The sequence below is a fragment of the Acomys russatus genome, chromosome 5 (assembly GCF_903995435.1).
Source record: "Acomys russatus chromosome 5, mAcoRus1.1, whole genome shotgun sequence".
Classification (NCBI taxonomy): domain Eukaryota; kingdom Metazoa; phylum Chordata; class Mammalia; order Rodentia; family Muridae; genus Acomys; species Acomys russatus.
Genome location: NC_067141.1, coordinates 24,037,743 through 24,065,564, shown reverse-complemented (window position 1 = coordinate 24,065,564; position 27,822 = coordinate 24,037,743). Strand labels below are relative to the sequence as shown.

At 50.5% G+C, this 27,822-nt stretch overlaps 1 protein-coding gene across 1 annotated transcript; it reads left to right on the top strand.

Moving 5' to 3' along the window:
- Positions 1-1,437: 1,437 nt before the first annotated feature.
- Nadsyn1 (NAD synthetase 1) lies at positions 1,438-26,898 on the top strand. Its single transcript, XM_051146879.1, has 21 exons — positions 1,438-1,602; positions 3,089-3,149; positions 5,188-5,304; positions 7,534-7,587; positions 8,042-8,131; positions 11,261-11,312; positions 11,829-11,917; positions 12,085-12,202; positions 13,416-13,547; positions 15,382-15,456; positions 16,124-16,248; positions 16,789-16,837; positions 17,255-17,357; positions 18,272-18,440; positions 19,939-20,074; positions 20,783-20,889; positions 23,628-23,759; positions 24,476-24,545; positions 24,972-25,100; positions 25,565-25,741; positions 26,791-26,898. The coding sequence occupies exons 1-21, from the start codon at positions 1,518-1,520 to the stop codon at positions 26,896-26,898; spliced, it is 2,178 nt and encodes a 725-aa protein (XP_051002836.1). The 5' UTR covers positions 1,438-1,517.
- The last annotated feature ends 924 nt before the right edge of the window (positions 26,899-27,822 follow it).

Here is a 27,822-nt window from a genome sequence, read left to right as displayed (position 1 = left end):
ATCTGTGGTCTCTGCCTCCCCATGGCTAGGCTTATGAGCAGTTGTCACCATACCAGCTTTTTTTATTTTTATTTTTTTTAACTCCTATTCTGGAGATCAAACTTGTGTTCTCCTGCTTGCAAGGCAAGCATTTGACCATCTGAGCCACCTCCCCAGTCTAGGAGCCCAGTAGTTTTCATTAAAAACAAAAACAAAAACAAAACTGGGCATGGTGGCGCACACCTTTAGTCCCAACTCTCAGGAGGCAGAGGCAGGCCCAATCAGTGTGAGCTCGAGGCCAACCTGGTCTACAAAGTGAGTCCAGGACAGCCAAGGCTAACACAGGGAAACTCTGAGTTGCCAAAGACTGACGTGTGTAGTCATAATGTAGGGTAAGACATCCAAGCTCATTTCTGGGTTTTGAAAACTTACCAATCACTGGGCTTGAAATCTCACCCATCTCTCGGTTTGGCCCAAGCTCAAAATTTGAAATCCCATCAATCACCATCCTGAAAATCTCCACCCTGGAAAACTCCTCCTCCAAGAAACCCTATGTAAAGCCATTTTCCTCTTGCTTGTGTGAGGTTTGTCATACGGTGTGACTTTGTGGTGTGCCTTGGCTCCTGGCTACCAGGAAACCTTCCCCCTCAGAGCTGTGGCGCTTACACACAGGCCCTTCCTTTGACAGGTGTCCAGCAGATGTCCAAGGCAACATTCTAAGAACTTCTTTCTTGGTACAGTCTGAAGGGTCTGGATTGGCTTCTGTTTTGAGGGAGGATGCGAGGTCTGAAATGTGGGTCTGAGAAAAAATGGCTGAGGAGGAGCCCGACCATGAGCTACAGGGTGAAGTGAGCCCTTTCCTCCCCAGCAGCTTTTGGTCACGTGCTTTTTGTTTGTTTTGTTCTTGAGACAGGGTTTCTCTGTGTAGCCTTTGTTGTCCTGGACTCAATTTATAGACCAGACTGGCCTCGAACTCACAGAGATCCACATGCCTCTGCCTCCCAAGTGCTGGGATTAAAGGCATGTGTCACCATTGCCTGGCTTGGTCACATGCTTATCACAGCGACAAAAAGCAAACTAGACATCACCTCTGGTGGCAGAAGCAAGCCTTTCATGCTTTATCAAAATCCGCTAAGGCAGCCATGAAAACTATCCAGGACAAACCAGTGGGGGCGTGGCTCCGAGACAACCTTTCCGCGCAAATGTGCTTCTTGATGCCTTAAAGGGTGCTTTGCTCAGACGTCCGGCGCGGGGGCGCTGTCTCACCGAAAGGCTCAGGGCGCGAAAGTGTATAGGATTGTAGGCTGTGGAGGCCATAGAGGCGGGGCTTCCCCGTAGGACCCGGTCTGTGTCGGCGCGCTTCTGGAGGCGGTGCAGATGCTGGGCTATGACGTCAAGGGGGAGGAGCTATGGCGGGCAGAGGGGCGGGACTGCTAGGAAGGACACGGCGCAGGCGCAAGCCGAACGAGCAGTCGAGTTAGAAGTGACTGTGTGAGTCGCTTTTCAAACTGCGTCCCAGCCCAGAACCTGCAACCGGGATGGGCCGGAAGGTGACCGTGGCCACCTGTGCGCTCAATCAGTGGGCCCTGGACTTTGAGGGCAATTTCCAGAGGATTTTAAAGAGTGAGTCTGGGGGTGGCGGGAGGCAGGAAGAAGTCAAAGCCCACAATGTTTAGGGTATGGCAGTCAAGACCAGTGCACAACTTTACCCAGAGAGACTCACAGCACTGGGTGTGGTATAAAAGAGTAATCACCTAGCCCTGGTGAGTTTTCAGGGGGACTTCCTAGTTTGAGGGACACGTGGAGTAGCAAGGCAGCAGTGGAGATAGGTGAGCCCTGTCAGCTGGGAAGACACTGCCCTCAGCCACCTTCTAGGAACTGATGGGTCTCCAAGGTCCCCTGGATCAGAGCTGCCCATCAGTGAGGCCAGTTGTTTGCAGAGACTAGGGTCCCCGAGGACATTCCTAGTAGATGGGCATTGGGAGATGGCACCCTGAACCCAGAAGATAGGTAAGTGGTGAGCTCTGAGTTCTCAGCTCAGAGTGTCGACGTTGAGTATCCCCGTATCGCTGACATTCGTGTCAGCTCACTGTTCAACTCGAAAGATAGAACTGGGCCTGCTTTGCAATGCTGGACTGCAGATTCCCCACCTCCAGTTGTCCATGCGGAGCTGCCTCCGCAAGCTAAACAGGTGCAAGAAAGATGTAGCAGATCAGCTTTAAAAAACAAAACAAAAAGCCTAAATTTATTCGTATTTATTGCATGTACACATGCGGGCCATGGTGTGCATGTAGAAATCAGAGGACAACTTGCAAAAGTCTACTTTTCCCTTCCACCATGTGGGTCTAAGTCAGGGATTCTCAACCTGTGGGCCACACAATCCCTTTTGGGGAATCAAAGGACTTTCACAAGGGTCGAATATCAGATATCCTGTATATCAGATATTTACATTCTGATTTATAACGGCAAAATTACAGTTATGAAGTAGTAATGAATATAATTTTATGATGGGGAGGGGCACCACAACACGAGGAACTGTATTGAAGGGCCGAAGCATTAGGAACGTTGAAAACTACTGGCCTAAGTAAACTCAGATTGTCAGTCTTGGCTACAGTGACTTTACCTCCTGAGCCATCTGGCCAGCCCAGGGATTTTTATTTTTTAAAGTATATATTGACCTGCTATGGCTGTCAGAGGATATGTCTCTGGGGTGATGATGGGCTGCCTTGCCTGCATATTGGCAGCAGCCCACAACCTGGTGTGGGTGCTGGATGCTGGCACCATCCTACTGTTGGAAGCCTTCGCATCCTGTCTACAGCTTTTTCAAATAGCCAATCTGGGTGTCTGCTTAATGATTACCTACCAAGGTGTGACTTCCCCCTCCTCAGGGCTAAGGTCACCCTTACTCTCCCTGTTTCTGATTTCCTGCAAGTGTATACAGGTGTGTATAGGTGCCCACTGTGCTCTGCTGTTAACAGAACGAGCAGCAGTGGGCTGGGGACACCGCAGAGCCTGGCTTTGGTTGTATCTGCTACAGCAGCCTGCCTTTCCTGCCTTTGAATGTGTCCTAGCTGCTGAGTTCTTTCTCCCTCCCTCTCTCTCCTTATAGGTATTCAAATTGCCAAAGGCAAAGGTGCAAGATACAGGCTTGGACCAGAACTAGAAATATGGTATGGCTAAGCACACTGGCACTGCCCCCCCACCCCCACTCCCCACCCCCCGCATCCCCAAAGGGCAGGTAGTGCTATCAAAAGATGGGAAAAAACGGGGCAGTACTGCCTGAGAGCAGAAGAAACCGCAAACCATTTAGGACATCAGAAACTTGAGCCTGGGCAAGGGTCAAGGCCAATGGGGGAGGCTGGATAACTCCAGGCTTTGTGACCACGTAGGGGAGTAAGGGTGAATTCAGAGGCCAGGCCTCGCCCTTCCTGATGCTGTGGTTTCAATGTCCCTCCAAGGGTGATGGTGCTGAAAGGCAGGGCTTAGAGGAAGGGATTAGATCACCCTGAGTGGTATCTGATATGAAAGCCCCAGGAAGCCTGCTTGCCTCCCCAACCTGAGGCCACCTGGAAGGTGCCTTCTCTGCAACTGATCTAAGCCAAAATGCCGAGGAGCAACAAGGGTACCGTATTTGAAGCAGGGAGCAGCCTACAGACACCTTGATTTTGCAGTGCCAGCCCCAGAGCTGTGTGTAGTGGTCTCCCGTGGCATTTAACATGGCAGGTCAGGGCACTGAGATACCTCCCCAGGTTTTCATTTTCTTTCTTTTTTTAATTAAAAAAATTATGTTTTCTATTTATTTATTTTATATGTATGGGTGTTTTGTTTACACATCTCTCTGTGTAGCACCTTCATGACTGGTGCCCCCCAGAGGCCAGAAGAACATGTTGAATTCCCTGAAACTGGTATTATGGACAGTTGTGAGCCACCATGTGGGTGCTAGAATTGAACCCAGGTCCTCTACAAGGGCAAGAGAGCTGTCTCTCTCCAATCCCTTTAAAAATTTTTTTTTGTAATAAATTGCATTTATTTATGTACATGCACTGTGTGTGGTGGGGATGGGGTTGTTGAGGGATCAAATCCGGGCCATCATCACTCTTGATGGCAACTGCCTTAACCCACCGAGCCGTCTTGCTGATCTCATGTTTTCATCTTCCTATTTGGCTATAAAGAGGTTTCATTCTGTATTCTCAGCATCTTTCAGTGGTCTCTCCCTGGTGGCCTTTTTGCGAGAACAGAGAAACCGATGCCTTGATGTCTTCTGCTCTCTTGCTGGGCCACCACCTTGTGTGTCTCTTAGCAGCTGCAGCTCCTCTCTGGTTTGGGGACTCCTACCAGCTGTCTGGCATGCTCTGCTAGTTTCCTGTCTGTCTTTGAGGCTCCTAGCCAGCTGTGGGTTCCAGAATGTCCTCTCCTCTTTGTCCCCCTCCCAACTCTGCTCTGATGCAGTGTGGTTCTCAACCTGTGGTTCATGACCCTTTTGGGGACTCATATCAGGTCTTTACGTTATGATTCACAATGTAGCAAGATTGCGGTTAAAAAGTAGCAGAGAAGTAACCTTATGGCTGGGGGAGGGGGAGTCCCACAGCATGACAGACTGTATTAAAGGGACGCAGCATTAGGAAGCTTGAGAACCATTAGTCACCAAAAATAAAATAAACAAACAGCCAGGCGGCGGTGGTGCACGCCTTTAGTCCCAACACTTGGGAGGCAGAGGCAGAGGCAGGCGGATCACTGTGAGTTCGAGGCCAGCCTGGTCTACAAAGCAAGTCCAGGACAGTCAAGGCTACACAGAGAAACCCTGTCTCGAAAAACCAGAGTGAGAGAGATAGAGATAGAGATAGATAGATAGATAGATAGATAGATAGATAGATAGATAGATAGAATGAGAACACCACTGGTCGAATGTCTGGATATAGGGAAGCGGGCATGTACATCTCTCTTGTACTTTTATACTAGTCCCGAGGCCAAGGCCCCCTCTTCTTTATCCTTCTGGATTTGCCTGCTTCGCCAGTCCAATGTCTCGCCATAGAGTCCTGACTCCAACAAAGGCTCCACCTCCCGTGCCGTCCGAGAGGGTCTGGTACCCCTTAACTGGATTTATTCTTAATAACTCCCTCCACCAAGAGTGAGGCTTTGGGAAGCTCGGCACCTGCCCCGAGCTGGGCCCCTCCTCACCCCTCACTGGCCTGCTCCCTCTCTCTTCAGCGGCTATGGATGTTGGGATCATTACCACGAATCGGACACTCTCCTGCATTCGCTCCAAGTTCTGGCTGCCCTTCTGGACTCTCCGATCACCCAGAACATCATCTGTGATGTGGGGATGTAAGTGCCAGCCTGAGAGGGTGGAGAGGCAGGTGGGGGGGGGGGCAGTGGGGTTCTAAGAAAAGGCAAGTTCAAGTGTGTCCTGCACCCAACACTTTTCATTTGGGGCCATGGAGCCCACGTAAGACACCAAAACCCTTAATGTTGAATGAGGGTTTTGTTCAGCCCTGCAGCCACTTAACCTCCCCAAGGCAACAGCACTTGGAAGCAGTTTTTGTGAGCACACTCTACACAAATGCAAGCCACATGTGCAGGCAGTTTTCTTCATGATGAATCGTAGGGCAGCTGCTCCCGAGGACATGCAAGCCATGAAGCCTCAAGTGGCTTGGTCCTTCAGGTATGGCGCCACCCAGCACAGGTGCCTAGAAGCTTCTAGTGTGTGTCGGACCATGCTTTGTATAGTTGTCCCCATTGGTGGGCCCCTGCAAGAACGGCAAGTGCTGTGCCCCTCATGAGTTCTTATGCCTAAGGGGTTCAGTGTTTTCCTGTTTGACAGTTATTGGGTACTGTTTTGGGCCTAGTTTGGGAGCTCCGTGTACAACTATGTCTTATTTGTTTGGAGCATTCTTTGCATATGAAAGGTCAAAGCCTGTTCTTACATGGAACAAAAAATGTTTCCTTGCATGCTGCCTGCTGTTTTCTTTTGCTTTCTGGTTAAACTTGAAAATGTCTGTGTGGTGATGGCTCTGATCACTGTCTGGTGGTGTCTGTTTTTGTTTGAAGGGCTTCTTTTAGTTAGACGACCTTGTTTTTTTATTATTACTATTATTATTATCATCATTATTATTACTGCTGTTATTTTTGTTGTTTAGTTTGGTTCATAATTTTTGTTTTTTAATTTTTCCAGTCTTTTGCTAAATTTCCTTATTTTGTGTGTTGTTGTGTGTCCATACGTTTCTACATACATGTATGTAGAAATCAGAGAACAGCCTGTTAGAGTCAGTTCTCTCCTTCCACCATGCGGGTCCTGGGGATGGAGCTCAGCTGGGTTGGTTTGGTGGCAAGTTCCTTACGCTTCTGAACCATTTCCCCACCAACCTGGTTTGGTTTCTTTGAGACAGGGTCTTAAATAACCCAGGTTAGCCTTGAACTCTTCATGTAGTGGAGTATGACATTAAATATCTGGTCCCCCTGCCTCCGCCTCCAGAGTACGCGGATGAGGCCCCTGCTTTATGTAAGCCATCTGTATGTCTACTACCCTGCACATCCATTGCACAAGCGAAAACCCATTGTTCACATCCTAGAATGTGCTTCAGTTGGCTTGAGAGGAGACTAGAAGCTGTGGTGACATCGCCATGGCACGATAACAGGCTGGGTGCCCCTGTGTGCACCCTACCTCTGATCCTGTTTGGGAAGAAATATTAGGGCAGGTGAGCTTCTGGCTAGGCAAGAAGGCAGCAGAGGCAGGCAGTGTTGGAAGCAATCGCCGTAAGTTCTGGGACATTCTAGAAGAAGGAGACTTGCTTCAGAACACTTTGAGTTTACTTTGAAAGCTAAAGAAGAGCGTTGAGAGTCTCTCTAAAGATTTAAGGAAGTGTCGTGCAGTACAAAGAAAGCATCTAGGGGATGGGGCACTGCTCTGAGGGTTAGTAAGGGCATGCTGTGCAAGTCTCCAGGGCCCATGTAAAAAGCCTGTGCATCAGGATGCTTTTGATACCCCAGTGCTGGGAGGTGGGATAGAAGGGTCCCCAAGGCTGGGTCCATGACCGCCAGGTTCAGTGAGAGACCCTGCCTCAAAAAATAAAGTGGAGTGCTTTGAGAGATGGTTGAATGGTTAGAGCACATACTGTGAATACTCCAAGTTCAGTTCCCAGTACTCACGTCACAGCTGCCTGTAACTGCAGCTCCAGAGGTTCTGGCACCTCCTGCCTCATGCACTCATATGTGTGCACACATGCACAAGTGTGTGTTCATGTGCATACACACATGCACACAGAGGCATGCATGCAGATGTGTATACAAATGTGTACACATACGCACATATATGTGCACATGCATGCATCCACGCATGACTGTACACACACAAGATTAAAAGTAAAGGTTATTCTTGAAAAACCATAAGGTAGAGCTGGATAAGGAAGACTTCCAATGTTGACCTCTGATGTGCGCATGTGCATACATGGGTGTGCACCTGTGTACACACAACAACGAAAACATGACTCTGTAGTTAGTGCCACCGCCTCTGCTCACTGTGCTTTCATGACAGGTATCACCCCCTCCTTTCTGCAGGCCCATAATGCACCGGAATGTTCGCTACAACTGCAGAGTCATCTTTCTCAACCGGTAAGTGAGGCGAGAGGAGGGCAGCTGGCATGCCTGTGCCTGACTCTTGTTGGAGTCTGGCTCAGCAACTCCTATGAAGTTCCTTCTCCTCCTCACTCAAGCTAGAGTTGGGTTGGTTAGGGTGTTTTGTTTTTTTTTTTTCATCTTTGTCACCTGGACTGTAGACAAGGTGAGGGAAGTCTCCTTGCCACTCCCTCCCAACCCACCCTCCACACACCAGCCTCCAGCAGAGTGTGTATGTTGGGTAGATGGAGCCATGGGGACATTTCTTCCCCCCGACCCTCAAACAGAAAGCTTAGGCCTCAGGGGGAAAAAAAAAACACAAAACAGCTTTGCCCAGGGCCCTGGTCTTGAACCAGCTCAGCGGCCTTACCTTATCCTATGGGACAAGTTTTGTGGCAGAGGCCTCCTTGTCCCAGGAGTAGAGTGTGAGCAGTCCTTTCATCGGCTTTAGGAAGATCCTGCTCATCAGACCCAAGATGGCCTTGGCCAACGAAGGCAACTACAGGGAACTGCGCTGGTTCACCCCCTGGTCCAGGAGCCGGTGAGTAGCAGATGCCTTGGCTGTAGAGTGGTCCCAGCCACACACCAAGTGCTCCCTATACATCCTCAGTGCTGACCACTGGGGGGAGTGGGGAGAATGGGAGGACTTCTTGCCATGCAGACGTGGCCGATCCCCTGAGCCAGGACACACCATAAGACCTCAGCCACCAGTCAGTGGTCACTGGTCACTCTTAAGTCCTTTAAAGCAAGGACTTTCAACATAGTCCATTTGACCTTTGGGAACAGGTCATTTCTTTGTTTGGGGCGGGGCTGCCCTGTGTAGTGTATGGTGGTCTGAGTAGAGTGTATTAACCAATATTACCCCTAAGGCAGGTAGGCATGGCTGTGTGCTCGCTTCATCCTGGCAGGTGGAGGTGAAAGCTGAAGAACCAGGCCTTCAAGGTCACCCTTGGCTCCTTAGTGAGCGTCAGTCAGGTCAGCCTGGGGACATGAGACCCCGTCATAGAGCAAAAATCAGTTACCCCAGACTTTGCCAAATGCTTCCCAGGGGGTAAAATGTCCCCTGTTGGGAAGCCCTGCTCTGTGGTTTAGGTGACTGTCTCAATGTTCTGTTGCTGTGAAGAGACACCATGACCATGGTAATTCACTTAAAGGAAGGCTTTTGCCCTTGTAAGCAGGGTCTTTAGTGCTCCACTTGAAATGGTTGGCAGTTGACACAGGAAAACTGCTGGGTTCTGAGAGCTGCTCTGGGTTTGATGGCCTTGTGAATTCTGATTCTGTCTCATAGTTGTGTTGACTTTCTTCATTTTTCCATCATATAGAAACTTTAATGTGCTCCTGATATGACTTGCTTCTTTATTTATGTTTCTCAGCCCATCGTCTTTACTTTCTCTGGCCAGCATTTCTGTAACGTTCTAGATTATTTCTAGACCAGCTAACCAGAAATCTTTTTGAGTTTCTCCATTTGGCTTCGGACTTCTGTCTCACCATCCTTTGTCTTTATTGTGAAGTTTAAAAAAATATTTTATTTTTAATTATGTGTGTATGTTTGTGTCTGTGTGGGAGTGTGTACACAGTAAGTGCAGTGCCTACAGAGGCCAGAAGAGGGCGATGGATCCTCTGGAGCTGGGGTTACGGCCAGTTGTGAACTACCACTCACAACTGCTAGGACAGAAATCAGGTCTTGATTGCTGAGCCATCATCTCTCCAGCCCTGCCTTTTAAAAATGGAAAATGAATGTTGAATTCCACTGTCTTTTCCATATATGTCAAGGTGGATATAGAGAGTAACTCTTTGTGCCATAAATTCCAAGTAAATGTGGAATATTAAACTTGGATTTTATTCAGAAATTGGTACCCTCTCTAGAATTGTATTCCAACATTGTGTTAGAGGGTTTTGTTCTGTTTTGTTCAGGAAGTAGGACATCCCCTGTATTTTGTTTTTAAGATTATGAGATTGTTTTCTTTTTCTGTGCTCTGGATGTGTTATGATAGTGGTATATTATCCAATTACAATAGGGTTAAAATTTCCTGTGACACTTAAGAATAGGCAAGGTGTGGTAGCACACAACTTTAACCCAGCACATGGGAGACAGAGGTAGGCTGAGCTCTGTGTATTCAAGGCCAACCTGGTCTGCATAGTTCCAGGCCAGCCAGGACTACACAGTAAGACTCTGTCAGGAAAAAAAAAAAAAAAAAAAAAAGAATGAGGGGCTGAAGAAATGGCTCAGACTGTGTGTGAGCACTGGCTGTTCTTCCAGAGGACCTGGTTTCAGATTGCAGCACCCACAAGTAGCTCACAACTGTCTATAACTACAGTTCCAGGGGACCTAATGCCATCCTGTGGCCTCTGAGGGCACCTGCACTCCTGAGCACATGCCTACACACACACACACACACACACACACACACACACACACACACACAAATACAAAGTTTAAAATTATCCTTAAGTTTTAAGTAATGGCCTTTCTAGGAGCCAGCTCCTGAAAGTTGTCCTCTGACCTCTGCACAAGCACCATGGCATGCGCACACCCACACACTTACACACGCAATGGATAAATTAAAAATAAAATAAAGAAATGGACTTCCTGGTGCCTTCCTGCCCTTCCTGGGACTTATTGGTCTCTCCTTAGATGGCACATAAATGGGGCACAGTGCAGAGGGTCTAGCTTCTTATTACTTTTGGCCATTCACCCACTAGCTTTTAGCTTTATGTGATAATACGAGTATTTTGTTGGTGTTCTGTGTTGTGGTTTGTTGAGATAGGATCTCATACTACAGCCTAGGCTGGCATCCAGTTCATAGCAGTCCTCCTGCCTCAGACTCCCACGTGCTGGGTTAATCGTCCAGTTCCAAGTGGATCTTTGCATGAGTTGATAGGTGAAGATGATTGTACTGTCGGCTCACCAACATTTTGGTTTCTTGACATTGCTGCTCTCTGACCTACAGATAGAGACAGAGGACTTGTCTGGGACAGCGTGGCTTTTGCAGGGTGGGATGGACTATGGGCATCTTGTTTCTGCTCCCTGTGTTGATGGGGGAGGAGAGGTCATATCCACTCAGCTCCCCAACATCTGGCGTTTTGCTTAGGTAAAAGAACTGCTGGCAGCGTGCCCACAGGCCATGAGTTGTAAGAAAGCAAACAGAAAGTCTGCATTCGATGTCTAAGCAGGGCACTTGGAGTGGCTTGCCTGAAGTCACAGGTTTTAGCTTTTTGTTTTATGTGCTTTTATAACTGAGTCCAGTGGAGTAGATCTTTGAGACTCCCTAGGCCAAAGCTGTGTGTGGCAAACACTCTGCCAGTCAGCGGCTGTGGACCGTGGCTCTGTGGTCTCATTATGCCAATGGTAGGTGTGGTCATGTCTGTGAGTGAACATCTCAAGACTTTCCCAGAGTTGGGAATCCCATCTGATTTCTCCCTTGGAACAGTGTCCTGATTCCAGTCCCTCCTCTCCCTAGTATCTCAGGATATACTGAGAGGCCGAGACACCCCAGTATGCATGGATACTACTGTGTCTGCCATTGACCTCTGTGTGAATGGGTGGCTGCGTCTCTGAGGATTAATGGTCTCAGGAGCATGGTTAGACTGAGGGCCTGCGCCTGTGCCATGCCTCCTGCTTCCCAGGACCTCATCTCAGCTTTGCCGTGCTTTGATTCTCTCCTTCCAGGCAAACTGAGGACTATGTCCTCCCTCGGATGTTACAGGACCTGACAAAACAGGTGCATCCTTCCCAGGCTGAGGATGGGGCACAGGAGGAACTCTGGGGTGGGGTCAGAGCATAGCTGCATCGGTGGAAGCACAGAGGGAGAACTTCCGGGGTGGGGATGGGGATAGGGGGTGGAGGAGACTCTGATTGGGGACAATTCTAGGAAACCATAGACAACCAGCTGGTGGCGGGTGTATCTCTGAGCTTTGTCCTTCTTGTTGCATTGTGGACCTAGGGTCCTGGCTCTTCTTGCAGCCTTGGTGAATGGTGACATTATTGGTAGCCTGAGATGGAGTGGAGGAAAGGACCTTCTGCGGCCATAGTAAAGCTGTATGGCTTGTAGTCATGAGCGAGCAAATGGGAGAGCCTGGAGTCAATAGAAGTAGTGTATGCTGGGCTAGGTACTCCCAAGGTGAGGAGAGCCTTAGTGTGAGCCTGGAACATATGGCAGCCTTCAAGAAGTTGGGGGCCAGTGTGTAGCCTAGTAGGAAACCCTAGGATCTAACATGGTCTTTTCTTTCCATTGCAGACAACTGTGCCATTTGGAGATGTGGTACTAGCCACCCAAGACACCTGTATTGGCAGTGAGGTCTGTGAGGAGCTCTGGGTACCGCGCAGGTCAGATGGCTTTCTCTGCTGTCCGTTCCCCATCTTGGGCCAACCAGTGGGAGGACCCAGACTTTGCAGACTCCTGGGCTCATGTCCTTAGCCATGGAGGTCGCCCCAGATAAATAGCTGAGAGGCCGCAGGAGCCTAGCAGTCACTGTACCTAACTCTCTCCACAGCCCCCACGTTGACATGGGCCTGGATGGTGTAGAGATTATCACCAACGCCTCGGGCAGCCATCACGTGCTACGCAAAGCCCATACCAGGGTGGATCTGGTGACCATGGCTACCTCCAAGGTAGGTATTGGGTAGGGTGGCTAGAGCAGGGTCACAAGTTAGAGGGCCCTCAGGGGAGACCCCAGGAGAAGTGACACCTGGGGCAGGACTCTGCCACTTCCAGTACATTCTTAGGGCTGTGGTTTCAGGCTGTATTCCACTGCCATGCCTGGTCTCTCCCAGGCTCTTTTCTTAGTATCACCTGGCCCTAACTGCCATCGTTCAAAGTGGACTCTGTTAACACCTTTGTGACAGGGAACCTGGATAAACTTCTGTCCATGGTTGCCATGGAGACACATGCCAACTTGCAGGTCCCTGCCACTGACCTTGGACACTGTAGAACACTACGTTTAGTCCTTGGTGCAGATAGACATGCCCCAGGTTGAAGATGGGCACAGGTGGGAGATAAAACCCAGCCTTCACAGAGGCCACCCAAGGTCACCAGTGATTCCAGTGGCTCCAAAGCTCAAAGCTGCCCCACTACACTGCTCTAACTGCAGTGGTCCTGTCAGATAGGGTCAGCAATGCTGCACTGAGAGCAGAGGGAAAGTAAAAGTAACTGTTCTATGGGATGCCTGACACCTGGTGTCATGTGACGCTGTTCCTGGAAAGACCTAACACAGGTCTCCTCACCCCAGATTAGGGAACCAACAGTAGACCAAAGTAACAATACTGCCAAAGTTCAATATGGCAAACCAATCAATTTATTGGACTTGCCCAGCAATGTAAGTGAGCGGTTGCAGACAGGAGCAGGGATGCATCCAAAGGCAGCCACATCACCAAAGTCCATCAACAGCTCATAAAAGCTGGAACCTCAGAGCTCTTTTCACAACTTATAGGTGGTTTGACAGGCCAGGAAATCTCTTCAGGGAGCTTGGCTGATCTGGAAGCCTTTCAGCAGTCCTATTGCTGATATAAGCTTGGAGAGGGACAGGGCTTGTGTGTGTTGTGAGTTTCAGGAACTTGCTGAGACTTGTAAATTGTTGGCTTCCTAACGCTTCCACATGCAGGAAATTGAAGCACAGCATCTTGCAAGGGCACATGAGTTTGAGCTGTGGGACTTTGTGTCCCTGCCTGCACCTGCCATCTCTGTCAGAGTCTGGATGCCCCCGGGCAACTTAGAATCGGGTAGAAAATGGCAGTCTGATGCATCTAGGTGTCCTGTACAATGCTACTGTCAGGCCCAGGTTCTATCCAGCACTGGCAGTCCTACAGTCACCTGTGTTTCTTCTAGAACGGTGGCATCTACCTACTAGCCAACCAGAAGGGCTGTGACGGTGACCGTCTCTACTATGATGGCTGTGCCATGATTGCCATGAATGGGAGCATCTTCGCCCAGGGCACTCAGTTCTCATTGGATGATGTGGTAATGAGCCAACCATGGGGATGGGGAGAGGCCGTCACACCACCCAGTCAGCCCAAAGTCCATCCGTATAGCTCCCCCTCCCCTGGCTATGAGGGGAAGGATTCCCTTACGCCATGTTTTGGCTGAACACAGAGCAGAGAAAAATGTCCCTGCTGGATGTGGGCTAGGAAAGAGGACCCCAGGCTGTGGCGAACACGTTGTTGTAGATACCATAGTGTCTGGGACACAGGGTCATCTGGCTCCATGCAGGGTGTAGTGAGCTTGTTTGACCCATTTTGGAGGCTGGCAGGATGAATCCCCAGACAGGGATTAGCAGACATGGTCCTGGTCCTGTCTTAAGGAATGGTGACCATCAGGCATAACTGGGAATGTCATTCTCAGGGACATCTGGCCTGTCCAAAAATCTATCAGTTTCCCCATGGTCTGGACATCACACGTTAAAGGGAAGCCTTACCGCTGCATTAATAACTGTTTTAATCAATGTGGCAAAACACCTGACAGAAGTTCTTTAGGGAGGAAAGATTTACTTTAGCTTACAGTTTGAGGGTACACAGTCCATCATGGTGGGACGGCACGGTGGCAGGAGCGTGAAGGCGGCTGGTCACAGTATAGCCACAGTCAGGAAGCAGAGAAACGAACGCTGATGCTCAGCTCGCTTTCTCCTTTTCTCTTCAGTCTGGGACCCCAGCTCACAGGCTGGTGCTGCCCACATTCAGAGCTCATCTTTCTACCCCAGTAAGCACATTCTAGAAGCTCCCTCTGAGACATGATCGGAGGTTTGTTTCCATGGTGATTCTAAATTACATTGAACTAGCAGTCAGTGGTAACCATCACTTCCCACCTGGGCCCTGAGTGTTGAGAAGCACAAAGGATACCCCTTACCCAGCTGGGCAATAGGGTGGAAGTGCCATCGCAGTCCTTCATTGGGTAGGGGATGGGGAGGTGAGGAATGTGAAACACAGAGAATAGACAAGAAGGCAGAGGGCAGTCCTGCGCAAACCTCACTGATCCACCTCCAGGGACCACACAGTCCTCAGAGGGTCCGGTGATCTGCATGCTCAGTGCCTGGAAGATGTGGGTATGGACTGCATGTCATGGCCACGCTGTTCTCCTCCATCTTCCTCTGTGTTGGCTTCCTTTTCTGGTCATAGGATGGCAGCAGTGGCTCCAGCCATCCCATGTATAAGTGGCTGTGTTCAGAGTTGGAGAAGGAGCCATTACTTTCTGTGTGTCTTTTAAGTGAAAAAGAGCTTTTCCTTAAATACTCCCCCCCCCCAATTACTGACAGAGTTGTTTCCTGCTGTAACTGGTAGGTTGCTGGGAAATGTTTAAATGTATTTGGGGTGCTAGTGTCAACCAGACAGATGCAAGTGGAAAGATAGTTCAGGTCACAGCATTAATGTCAGGCAGCTCACCACCACCTCTAACTCTAGCACCAGGAGTCTGATGCCCTCTTCTGGCTTCTACAGGAACTGCACTCACATGCACATAGACACAGGAACACACACACTCATAATTAAAATTAATTTTAAAAAAATAGTAAAAAGGGGCTGGAGAGATGGCTCAGTAGCTAAGAGGCGCCTGCTGTTCCAGAGGTCCTAAGTTCAATTCCCAGCAACCACATTGTGGCTTACAACCATCTATAATGTGATCTGATGCCCTCTTTGGCAGATAAAGCACTCATATACAAATAAAGTTAAAAAAAAAAATAGTAAGAAGTTCAAAAAGGCGGTGATGCCACTCACCCTACAAGGTGCCCAGACTCTGCTATGAAAGGTTTGACCCATTCATATGGGACTGCGATCCTGAGCTTTCCCTCTGCTTCCCCACCCAGGAAGTCCTCACTGCCACCCTGGACTTGGAGGATGTCCGGAGCTACAGGGCAGAGATCTCCTCTCGGAACCTGGAAGTAAGTGCCCTGGGAGATGCCAGCCTGAAAGTGTGCTGTGGGCTTGGCCAAGGCTGTGGGGCCAGCATGTGGAACCATGCAGAAACACATATCACCTTGTTCCCTTCCCCAGATGCCTAGCCACCAGTGCTCTGCTTTCTGCCTGTAAGGAGGGGACCATTTTCAGAGATGGTGCTACACCTTGTTTGCTGTTGTATGCCTGGCTCCTCTCATTAAATATTGCATCCTTGGGGCCTATCACATGGAAGCATAATAGGGCTCTTCTCTTTTTCAGGATACGGTAGTACTCCACTCAGTGGCTATGCCACTGGGTACACCCACTCCTCCAGAGTTTTGAGTGAGCCTGGGCTCCTTTTTCCTAGGTGTGTCTATCCAGGAGTAAGACCTCTGACTCACATGAGGCCCTCAGGCCCAGGCTATTGAAGATCTATTAGACTGCTTTCCTGAGTCACTGCTCCCCTTCCCGTTCCCGCAGTTCGGGGTTCGGCGGGGAGGTCTATAACCTTTCTGCCCTTGCAAGCACTTGTCAGCACCTGTCAACTTTGACCAGTCCAGCCCACTTCCCCATGGGCTCGTCTATGTCTCTGATGGCTGTTGGAGTCCCGTTCCTCACCGAGGAAGGTTCTGAACTGCAGGTGTCAGGATGTCCTCATGTCTCCCCCAACAGGCAAGCAGGGTGAGCCCGTACCCACGGGTGACGATTGACTTCGCCCTCTCGGTCAATGAAGATTTGTTGGAGCCGGTGTCAGAGCCTGTGGAGTGGACATACCACAGGCCTGAGGAGGAGATAAGGTGGGTGCCCCTGGGCCTGGATCCTGCTTTGTGGATACCACCGTCTCAGTGGCTGCCAAGATTCACCACGTGTGGGGGCTACAAGGATTCCCAAAATCTGCCTAGGGTAGACACTGTGCTTCGTTGGAGCTAAAGATATGGTGGCTGCTACATAGTGAGTTAGTTCTAGGACAGCCAGAGCTACCTAGGGAGACCTGTCTTTAAAAAAAAAATAAGAAAGAAAAGAAAAAATGCTGTGGCTGATGATACCCTGCTGCCTGGTTCTTCTCAAGGTGGTCTCCCTGTACTGTGGCCTTAAGCTCTGAGGCCCTGTCCCAGACCTCAGTGTCCCCATTTTACATGGGGTTTTCCCCCAGACTTGTTTCAAAACTGAAATGCCCAGATTGACATGAAAGGCTTATAGCAGATGACCTAGTGAGAGTCCATGCCTGGGGCTGTATCTCTTCGCTGCCTTCTGTGAAGAGGCTCTATTCAGGGCCTCTGCGAAGGCACAACGAGCCAGGTTTATGGCTCCAGACTCAATGCTGTCATCTCCTGCAGCCTTGGACCTGCCTGCTGGCTCTGGGACTTCCTTCGACGGAGCAAACAGGTAGGCTGTTTTATCCTCGCCCCCTCCCTGCGTGCTTTCCCTGATTGGTGTGTGAATCTAGGATGGGTTGGTGATTGTTTTCCTTGGGGGAGTGTATTCGAACTGGCCAGATGAGTGAAGCCTGCTTTGATGCTGGTGGTCTGTGGAGCTGTCCAGATCCGAAGGATCTCCCACATCTCCCGATGTGGCCTCATCGTAGGACTGGAAAGGCAGCCTGGGACTTAGAACGACCTCTCCTGATCTCTCGGAAACTCTGTAATACACATGGGTTGCTTGTCCAACCCAGGGATGGCTCTGAGCCCCATGGGTGTTGATGTAGGGCTCTGGGACTCACAGGGCTGTGCTAGGCTGGGGATTGGGTGGGGCACAGCCTATCTGCAGCTTGGTTGACCCAGTATTTGGTTGCCCCCTTTCCAGGCTGGGTTTTTCCTGCCCCTGAGTGGTGGCGTGGACAGTGCAGCCAGCGCCTGTATTGTCTACTCCATGTGCTGCCTGATCTGCGAGGCTGTGAAAAGCGGAAGTAGGTGACATGCTGTGCATTAATCTAAGGAGTACGTCAGATTGGGAGCCAGACAGGGAAGGACAAACCCAGGTCACTATGGGTGAGGGAGGCTTCCTTGTTGGGTACAGATGTCATCTGTCCTATTCAAGACCCGGAACCCAGGCCAGTAACATCCATTCCTGGGCAGTTAGCAGATATGGCCTTGTCTGTCAACAGTGCAATTCCTGTTCCTCCATGGGTGCAGTGGCACTGAGAATAGCCTGAGAAGCACAGGAGCAGAAGGTTAGCCCAGCACAGACCACAGGTTAGCCCAACACGGACCACAGTTAGCCCAATGCAAAGCAGTGGATTACATGGCAGTGGGTTAGCACAGTGCAGAGGCAGAGAGGTTAATCCAGCACCAACCACAGATTAGCCCAGCACAGACCACAGGTTAGCCCAGCACAGACCACAGGCTCGCCCAACACAGACCACAGTTAGCCCCAGTACAGAGCAGTGGATTCCATGGCAGTGGGTTAGCACAGTGCAGGGATAGAGGGTAAGTTAGCCCAGCACAGACCACAGGTTAGCCTAGAACAGTAGTGAGCTAACACAGGGTGTGCACAGGGTCCAGTGTGCAGACACCTGGGAGAGGACCTTGCCCTCTTTTAGGACTGTGTGTTCTCTAGGCTAGACGCAAGGGAGATGCTTCGGAGACGGACTGTGGGAACTTAACATCAGACTAGAGAGTGGTTAGGTGGACTCTAGGGATGGATGGGCCTAACACATGTGGGAGCTTAGGATCAGGCCAGGGGTACCTGGTACCTGCATGGGTCCCGGGGAAATGAACGGAAGCTGGCACTGGGAAGGTGTGGCCTGGCTACATACGCACTTGGGAAGGAGGTCAGGACGTTTTGCAGACAGTGGTTCTCATCCTGCCATGGCGGCCCCAGATCAGCAAGTGCTGGCAGACGTCCAAAACCTGGTGGACGAGATCAACTACACCCCAAGAGAGCCCCGGGAGCTCTGCGGGCGCCTGCTCACCACTTGCTACATGGCCAGCGAGAACTCCTCCCAGGAGACCCACAGCAGAGCCATAGAACTGGCTCAGCTGATTGGAAGGTAGGACTCCATCCTGTGCTGAGCCCAGGCCAGCACCGGGGCAAAGGTCAGAGCTGGTGAGGAGCCTGTGGCTGCAGTGTCTTCATGTGCATCTGGCAGCTGAGTGAAATGCTGCTGTGGGTTTGAGTCAGGATTTAAGGAAACAATGCAACTGAGCCCCAGACTATACAGTTCACACGTACACGCACACATACACGTGCATGTGCATGCACAAATATGTATCACCCAGCCTCACCCCTAGATGCAAACGGAGGTCACGTACTCCTGTCAGCGCGATACCTTAGAGCGATCCAGCAGGCTTTGGACATAGCCTGCAGGTTGTGTGGGAAGGGCCAAGGAGACTTTTCCAAGAGGTGTGACTGCCTCATCCAAAATGTTCTTTTATTCTGGCTCTTTGGAAAAATAAGAAACTGCCTGTCACATTGCTGGATGCAGCCTAAAGCCTGCCCACCAGCAGTTCTGTTCCTGGGTTTATACCCAAGTCCAAACAGTTACCTCTACAAGATGTCCCTCAGCTTTGTCACAGTAGTGAGAAGAGGAAATGACACAAATGCCCATTGGCTGATGTCATGTGTCCGTACTGTGGATTGATAAAAAAAAGGTGTGGAGTGCCTTTACAGCATAAGCGATCCTTGGAACTGTCGCGCTGAATGAAGTACACCAGGTGTCAAAGGCCATGACATGCACAACCCCGTTTCTGGGAGTTGGCCCAGCATGGCGTATCCATAGTGGATTTTATTAGTCCAGGCAGTGGACTAGGAGTTGTCAATCTGGGGCAGATGGGAGTTGGGGGAGGGTGGTGACAGTTACTGGGCAGGGTTTATTTCTGGGGTGGTATGTTCTGGAACTAGACGGTGAGCAGTAATGGCTTTACAGTATTGTGACTGTGCTGACCATGGTTGAGTCACATGCTGTTGGGTGGTAAGAGAGGGCCAGTGAGAGGGTTCAGTAGGTAAAAATGCTTGCCACCAAGTCTGATGACCTGAGTTCAAATCCCTGGGACCCATATGCTGTAAGGAAAGAACTGACTCCCAAAAGTTGTTCTCTGACATCCACACACATGCTGTGGAATATGTGCCCCTCTAATACATATGATAAAGTGTTTTTAATTTATTTTCTAATTATATATGTAGTATTGGTATGTGCATATGAGTGACAGAGAGGGCATCGAATGCCCTGCAACTGAAGTTACAGGTGATTGTGAGCCACCGTATAAGTGCTGGGAATCGAACCCAGGTCCTCTTAATTGCTGAGCCATTTCTCCAACCCCAAGGGATATCTGGGGTTTTTGTTTGTTTGTTTGTTTGTTTGTTTGTTTGAGACAGGTCTTACTCTGTAGCACTGGCTGACCTGGAGCTCACAGAAATCCATGTGCCTCTGTCTCCCAAGTGCTGGGATTGAAAGCATATTCCCACTATACCCGGGCCCAAGAAACATTTTTAAAAGATAGCATATCTTAACACACCTGTACTGACCCCTCTCGCCCCTGCTTTTGCAGCTACCACATCAGTCTGAGCATCGACACAGCCGTGAAGGCTGTGTTGGGCATCTTTAGCCTGGTGACCCGGAAGTTCCCTCGGTTTTCAGCACACGGAGGGAGCAGCAGGGAGAATCTGGCCTTGCAGAATGTGCAGGTAAGTGTTTGAGCCTGGCCCTGGTCCCCACAAGGGTACAGAGTGGAAGGCAATGGAAGACAGGGAGCCTGGGGAGGGGACAGGCAGTGCTGGGCAGGCCTCACTAGCTGCTGGCCACACAGCCATGCTTTGGGTTGCAGGTCTATGAGTGGGAGTGCATGAGAAAGTGTGTTCGCGAGTGTGTGTGTGTGTGTGTGTGTGTGTGTGTGTGTGTGTGTGTGTGTGTGTGTGTCCATCTGAGCCTTGGGAAGGCTGTGTGCTGGAGCATCACCAAACACAGTTGTATGTGGGGACTTGTGCATTTCATCCAGCCCTGCCCTGGCTAGCCTTGCCCCGTCCCTGGGCTACCTTGGTTAGCCTACATGCCCTGTGTCAACAGGAGAGGAAAAGTCTCAGGGATGTTTGTTGCCATCTGTTTGCCCCTTGTGTGCATGGCCACCTCTCCAGTGGTAAATAGTGTGGAGGGCACTGCTGAACATCTTCCTGGCTACGGCTACTCTGTGCCCACCTCCTGTCACTCTTGGTGACAGCTATAACCCTGCTGTAGCCAGGTGCAGGGGGAACGTGGCAGGCTTTTCCCCAGCACAGGACAGCTTGATTCAACTGGTCTGTGTTCTAACTTGGCTGGTCCTGTGCAAGGATTGCATATGGTAGTGCAGCTGTTGCCAGGGTCCTGGCACAGGGTAACTTGCTTTTTTCTTCATCCAGGCTCGGATAAGGATGGTCCTCGCCTACCTGTTTGCTCAGCTGAGCCTCTGGTCCCGGGGTGCTCGAGGAGGCCTTCTTGTGCTTGGATCTGCTAATGTGGATGAGAGGTGCGTGTGGCTGGGGACTTGCCTTGATGGACTCGGGTCCTTTCAAGACTTCCTGTAATATCAGGATATCCAGAGAGTGCAGGCCACGAAGCTTCTATCTGCCTCCAGCCCAGCCCACCCTAACTAGCTCTCACTACTTCTATCCCTGGCCTGCCTCCAGTTCCTGTCACCCACGCTGCCCCGCCCTCATCCTGTTCCATGCATCATAGGTCATTTCATTGCAAACAGTTTTCCAAACACAATAGCTGTTTTCTATGTGGACTGAAGACAAGTCCCTTTCTTCCTTCCTTAAAAAACATCCAGTGGTCGTCTTGTTTCCAGGTAAAACCTACCCAACCACAGACCTAGTGGAGACTAGTAGATCCCCTTTCCAGGCTCGGTTTTCCCCGCTTTCCTTGGGTGAGCCACCACATCTCCTAACTGTTCTCATATGTTCAATCAGTCTTTTCACCAGTCTGTCTAGCCATAAATCGAGCCACCCATCTGTCCATCTGTCACCTCTCTATCTACCCATCGACATGTCAATCCATCTATCCATCCACCTACCTATTCATACATACACTCACCCCCATCCATCTATCCACCCACCCACCCATGCATACATACACCCACCCCTACCCATCCATCCACCCATCCATCTATGTCCACCCACCTATCCATCCATCCCTCCCTCCCTCTGTCCCTCCCTCCTCATCTACCTGTCCACCCATAAATATGCACATACACCCCCAATCATCCATCCATCCATCCACTCACCCACCCCCACCCCACCCACTTCTGCAGTTTGGCTTGGTTTGATTTTGAGACAGCTTCTTACTGTGAAGCTCAGGGGGGCTTCAAACTTCCCATGTTACCCAGACTGCCCTCAAACTGGAAGCAATCCTCCTGCCTCTGTCTTCTGAGAACTGAGATCATAGGAGGGAGGGAGAGAGAGAAAGAGAGAGAGAGAGAGAGAGAGGGAGTGTGTGTGTGGATGTACAGCCAGCATGTGCCAGGCCATGTGTGTGGAGGTCAGAGGACAACTTCCGGTGTCTGTCCTCATCTTCTACCTTGTTTGAGGTAGGCCGTCATTGCTCACTACTGTGTACTCCAGGCTAGCTACCCTGTAAGGTTCTAGGAATTCTATCTCCATCTCTCTCCATAGGAGCTCTGGGATCACAGATGAGTACTGCTGTGTCCAGCGGTGTGTGGGTGCTGGGGATCTGAACTCAGGTGGTGTAAAGGGCCATTTCCTGGGCAAATGGTCATTCAGTATTTGGGGTTCAGGTAAGCCCAAGCTGGCAGGCACCTTCTGCTGAGACCTGCCAAAAAGCCCACCTCCTAGGAAGAATGCAGGGCTTCTGCACTATCCATGTAATATGTACACACAACTTAGGCTCAAGAACCTTCATCAGGGAGGGACAGGGGAGCCTCCAAGCCTGGGTTCCAACATTAGCCAAGCCACCTGGTGGCTGCCATCTGTACGAGCCTGCAGGCCAGAAGAGGGCACCCGCTCTCATTATAGATGGTTGTGAGCCACCATGTGGTTGCTGAGACTTGAACTCAGGACCTCTAGAAGAACAGCCAGTGCTCTTAACCTCTGAGCCATCTCTCCAGCCCAGTGGATGCTTTCTGAAGGAGAGCTGTTGTCCCAGGCCTGTAGGTGATGCACAGGTGAATGAGGGTGGATTGGGTGTGCTCTTGCTAACAGGTCAGGCTGAGACTGTAGGAGCACACTCTAGCCATCTAAAACTGAACAGGACATAAAGGAAGGAGGACCAGAGTCCCAGCTGGGCCCATGGGGACATGGAGAGTGGTCTATCCCATGAACAACAAGGAGAGCAGGGCGTGTTGTGGGCACCTATTCAGGGCCCGTGTCTCTGCTGATTGCAGTCTGAGTCCCACCACAATTGTACCATCCCTCAGTCAGTCCTATCTGAAGACTAGCCTACCTGAGGCTAGTAGATTTGTCACTATTTGCCCATTAATCTTGGAGCCATGGGGTCAGCAAAAACACCTGTGTGGCCAGGAATGGGTGGTCTCATCAAGGAACACAATGGTTTGGGACAAAGCTATGGCAATGGGTGGGGTTGGAGGTGTGTAAGCTCTGAATTGTTTGTTTTCATGGTCACTGAAGGGCAGCTGCTCCAAGCCCTCAAAGTACCGAGGCTGTTGGTCTTCTTCCAGGCCTCTGGGGGCTGTCCCCATGTCACCACTAACGCAACCCTCCCTGTATCCTTGTAGCCATTGGCATCTTGACAGCACCCTTTGGCCATGGCTCTCTAATTCTTATTCCCTTTGAGGAGACCCAGGGCTGCTTCTCAAAACCCACCCTGTAATCCAAGTCCACCTCTGTCTGGAGTCCTCAATATATCTTCGGGGCCCTTTTGTGCCCTGTGAGGTCACAGCTCTAAAGTTCTAAGACCCGAGCTTTATACCTGGGTGAGTGTGCACTTGGGCAAGGTCCTGTCTTCCCTTCTGAAGCCTCTGCCCTGTGGCTCCACCTGGCTGTCCCTGGCCTTCTAGACAGACCTCTCTCCAAGTGGGCCGATGGTGGTACCCAAGCATCCTGAACCAAGATAGGTGTCTACCCGGTGTGACCCATGTCACCCTGCTGGCCTCCTCCAGGGCCTAGGCTATGTGGGGCTTCTGACTTCTAAGACTCCTAGAAGAAGGGAGCCCTTGACCAGTACTGGTGGACCCTCCACAGCCTTCAGTACCCCAGGAATCATGGAGACATTGTCCTTTCTTCCTGGCAGTCTCCTTGGCTACCTAACCAAGTATGACTGCTCCAGTGCGGACATCAACCCCATAGGTGGCATCAGCAAGACGGACCTGAGAGCCTTTGTCCAGTTCTGCGCCGAGCATTTCCAGTTTCCCACACTGCAGACGTGAGTGCTCTTGCCAGTGTTCCTGTGGCCCCTGGGCCACCAAGGCCACCCTTGCCCCATTCAGCCACCCTCCTTAGCTCCCTGGGCCCCACCCTGGGAGCGTGAAGTTGTGACCCCACCCACTTCCATGCCCAAAGTTCTAGGTGTCTTAAATGACAATTCCTCCAAGACCAACCCTTCTGCTGCCATCTCAAGGTGGAGAGGCTGGTCCTGACACCTGGCAGGCTTGGTCTCTGGGGGTACCTGTTGAGGACACCCACAGCCTATCAAGCCACTGCTGCGGCCTCACTCCTGGTACCAGGAAAAGTCTATGTACTTGCTCTCCTTGCAGAGTCAGTCATGCCCACAGGGGACCTCAGGCAATATGTGAAGATCCCTTCGGTTGTCATAAAGAGTTGATCCTGGCAGCTCTTAAGCACAGGCTGGGGTTCTTCCCAAGTGTCCTACAGTGTGTCCGACTATCCCACCATACCCGCTGTGCCAAGTCTTCTGATCCCAGCTACTAACAGCCCTGCAGTGGAGGGTCCCTGTCCTGCACTCTTCGCCTCCTACTGTCCTTGATTCACCATCCTTTGGGTCATGACACCCCAGGACCATGAGCCCAGGCATGGCTCTATGAGGCATGGCCAGCCCGACTGCAGTTTTTCTAGGGACTTCCTGCCAGAGCGCATGAGCACATTAGCAGCCCTTGTGACTGACTCTGTGTCTTACTGCAGCATCCTGTCAGCCCCGGCTACCGCAGAGCTGGAGCCCTTAGCCAACGGGCAGGTGTCTCAGACAGATGAGGTAACGATGACAGCTTTGCCATGTTGATGTGTCTTTTCTTCTCACTGGGTCCCCTCTCAACCCCCTTCTGCCAAAAGGAGACCTGTCTGCCACCAGACCCTGGCTCAGTCAGGCTGATGGAATCACTGACCCCAGACTTTCTCATTATGGTTAGGGCTGAAGAAGGAGGATATGACACGGTGGGTGGGAAGGAAAGTCGGGAAGACAAGCTGGGAATCCAGGTTCCTCACAACAGGTTCTCTACCTCAGAGCAGCCTTGGAGTAGAGTCAGTCACTTCCCATGCCTTGCAGGATTTTGGTCATTTTCCAAACCTGCATCTCCTGACAGCCAGTAAGTTCTGAGAACCTGGTTCCCCAACTGTAAGAGTCTCTGAGGTCCCTCCCAGCACCAGTCCCTGCACACTGGACACACTTCTGTCTTCACAGGAAGACATGGGGATGACATACACAGAACTCTCCGTCTTCGGAAGGCTCCGGAAGATCGCCAAGGCAGGGCCCTACAGCATGTTCTGCAAACTGCTCAACATGTGGAAAGACAGCTGTACACCAAGACAGGTAAAGCCATGTGTGACATCAGGCCGAGCCACCTGTGCATTACCCCAAAATGATAGACTAACCTCATTTCGCACACAGTAACATTTTGCGGCTGTCATCTTCCCCAGCTTGGGGTTCCTGGCTGCCCTAAGTTAACCCCAGTATGAGCCAGCCATGCGGGTGTGATGGTGCATTACAGAGGGTTCAGAATGTGTTAGGTCTCTGCTGGCCAGAGGACTCACTGGGCACATAGAGCCACCTGGAGGCCTCCTGGAGCACAGCAATGGGCTGTCAGAACCAGGACCCTACAGCCCTGCAGCTCAGCCAAAACAAGCCGAGCTCATACATCTCCACACTGCTGTCAGAGAAAGCCCAGGGCGGGGATGGCACCCGCTGGCCATTTATTTCCCCCCAAAACAGGACTCTCAGCCTTGAGTCTTTCCTGCCTTTTTCACCCGAAGCCCGTGTGTTCCTTTGCCCATCAGGTGGCTGCAAAGGTGAAGCAGTTTTTCTCAAAGTACTCCATGAACAGGCATAAGATGACAACCCTCACGCCAGCATACCATGCTGAAAGCTACAGTCCTGACGACAACAGGTTCGACCTGAGGCCCTTTCTCTACAACACGAGGTGGCCCTGGCAGTTCCGGCTCATTGACTACCAGGTGAGAATGACTGGACGGCATATGAGGGGCTTTCCTTGGGGAGAAAACCGTTTCTATATGCAAACTGGCATGGCATCATACCGTCCTTGCTTCAACAAAGGGATTAAAGCAGACTTAGCTCCTTGTCTCCCTCCCTTTCTTAAGCGGAAACACCTACAAATAGCAAATTAGACACAGCTCCTTCCTAGCCAGGCTCTGCTCGGCTGAAGAGAGGGATAGCTGCTCAGCTCAGGGTCGTGATTAAAGGTGGCAAACCATGGGCAGTGCTCTGTCGAGCTACAGAGGGCCTCTGTGAGTCTGAGGCCAGCATGGTCTCTATATATAGCAAGTTCTACAGGGCCACTAGGAAGCTGAGATGTGGGTCAGGATGCTACTGTCCTATGTCCCGACTGTCTGGACAGGGCCAGAGCCTACACCCTGTATCGCTGATGCCCACATGCTTTGTCCCTGTATACTGCTGTAACTGAGTCATAGGAATGGAACAATCTAGCCACCAAGGGCAGAGGATGGGAGCTGCATCAGCTGGGTTTAATTTATTGCTGTTCCCTGTAACTCCTGTGCGTGTATCTATGCGTATGGATATGTGCCTGTGAGTAAAGTGCCCGTGGAGGCTAGAGACATTGGATCTCCTGGAGTTGGAGTTACAGAAAGCTTGACATTAGCACTGAGCACTGAACTCAGGTCCCCTGGGAGAGCAGCATGTGTTCTCAACTGCTAAGTTATCTCTCCAGCACCAAGCTCTGACTTTTTTTAAGTAGTAATAAGGGCTTGACCACTCTACCTCCCACAAAGACCACTTGGCAACAGTTCCTAGGGATCAGCAAGGGATTTTGATGCTGGATGGCTCCGCAGTGGGCAGAAATAGAAGCAGCTGGAATCTCACATCCACAGTGCCCACCAGAAACTCCCGTGCCAAGCCTTTCCCCGAGCACATCTGCACGCTATGCTATCCCTAGGTGGCCTGGAACCTTCATGGGCCTGGCTGGTGGTTTCAGCAGCTGGATATTTGAAAGGTGATGGAGACAGTTCTGATGAGTTTCTCTGTCCAGGTTGTACGGCTTGAGGGGAAAGCATCACAGAGCCTGGAAGACCGGATCCGGGAGCATTTAGAAGGACCATCATCTGAATGGAAGCACCTCCTCCCTGGCGACCTCTAGTGTGACTTCAGATCACCAGTAGTCAGGACTAGCGGCCCGCCATGACCTGCCTAGAGCCAGGTTTTGTTTACCTTTCAAGGAAGAGAGAGATTATTATTCAATGCCATCAAAAATAAACAAAAATGTTTTTGTTTTTGTTTGTTTTTTTTTGAGACAGGGTTTCTCTGTGTGGCCTTGGCTGTCCTGGACTCACTTTGTAGACCAGGCTGGTCTCGAACTCACAGTGATCCACCTGCCTCTGCTTCCGGAGTGCTGGGATTAAAGGCGTGCGCCACCACGCCTGGCCTTTTAAAATGCATTTTATTATTTTATATGTATGGTCTCTCACCTACATGTATATCTGTTTACCACTTGCATGCTTGGTGCTCTTGGAGGTCAGAAGAGGGCATCAGGTCCTCTGGAACTAGAATTAAAGATGGTTGTGAGCCACCATGTACATCCTGGAAATTGGACCCAGGTCCTCGAGAGCAGCCAGGGTGGTTCACAGACATACATGTAGGGGAAAAAAAAGTCATGCACATAAAAAACAAAACTAATAAAATCCTTAAGACAATAATTATATTTATTAATGTATATATGTGTCTAATGTGTGCATAGGTGCCCAGAGAGGCCAAAAGAGGACATCAGATCATCTGGAGCTGCAATGACAGGCAGTTGTGAGCCACCTGGTGTGGGTTCTGAGAACTGAACTCCAGTCCTCTGAAAATAGCCGGCATTTTCCCCCCAAACCTACCTGTATCCAGCTTTATTAACGATACTTTTCATAAACAATTATAGTATTTCAGGCAGGACATGGGCAGACAATCATTAACAGTGCATAAGAACTTCCAAACTCCCTTCTTGTATAAACTACCAAAATCAGAAAGCCGCTATTAAGACCCACTAAAATCTCCGTTCAATGCTTTGAAAAGGCAGAAGTAGTTT

What these genes read in the sequence shown, in the direction of transcription:
- Nadsyn1 (XM_051146879.1), top strand. Translation starts at nt 1,518, where the DNA reads ATGGGCCGGAAGGTGACCGTGGCCACCTGTGCGCTCAATCAGTGGGCC. An exon ending in TGACCATGGCTACCTCCAAG is followed by an intron (nt 12,203 to 13,415) that starts GTAGGTATTGGG and finishes TGTTTCTTCTAG; the next exon opens with AACGGTGGCATCTACCTACT. An exon ending in CAGTTTCCCACACTGCAGAC is followed by an intron (nt 23,760 to 24,475) that starts GTGAGTGCTCTT and finishes GTCTTACTGCAG; the next exon opens with CATCCTGTCAGCCCCGGCTA.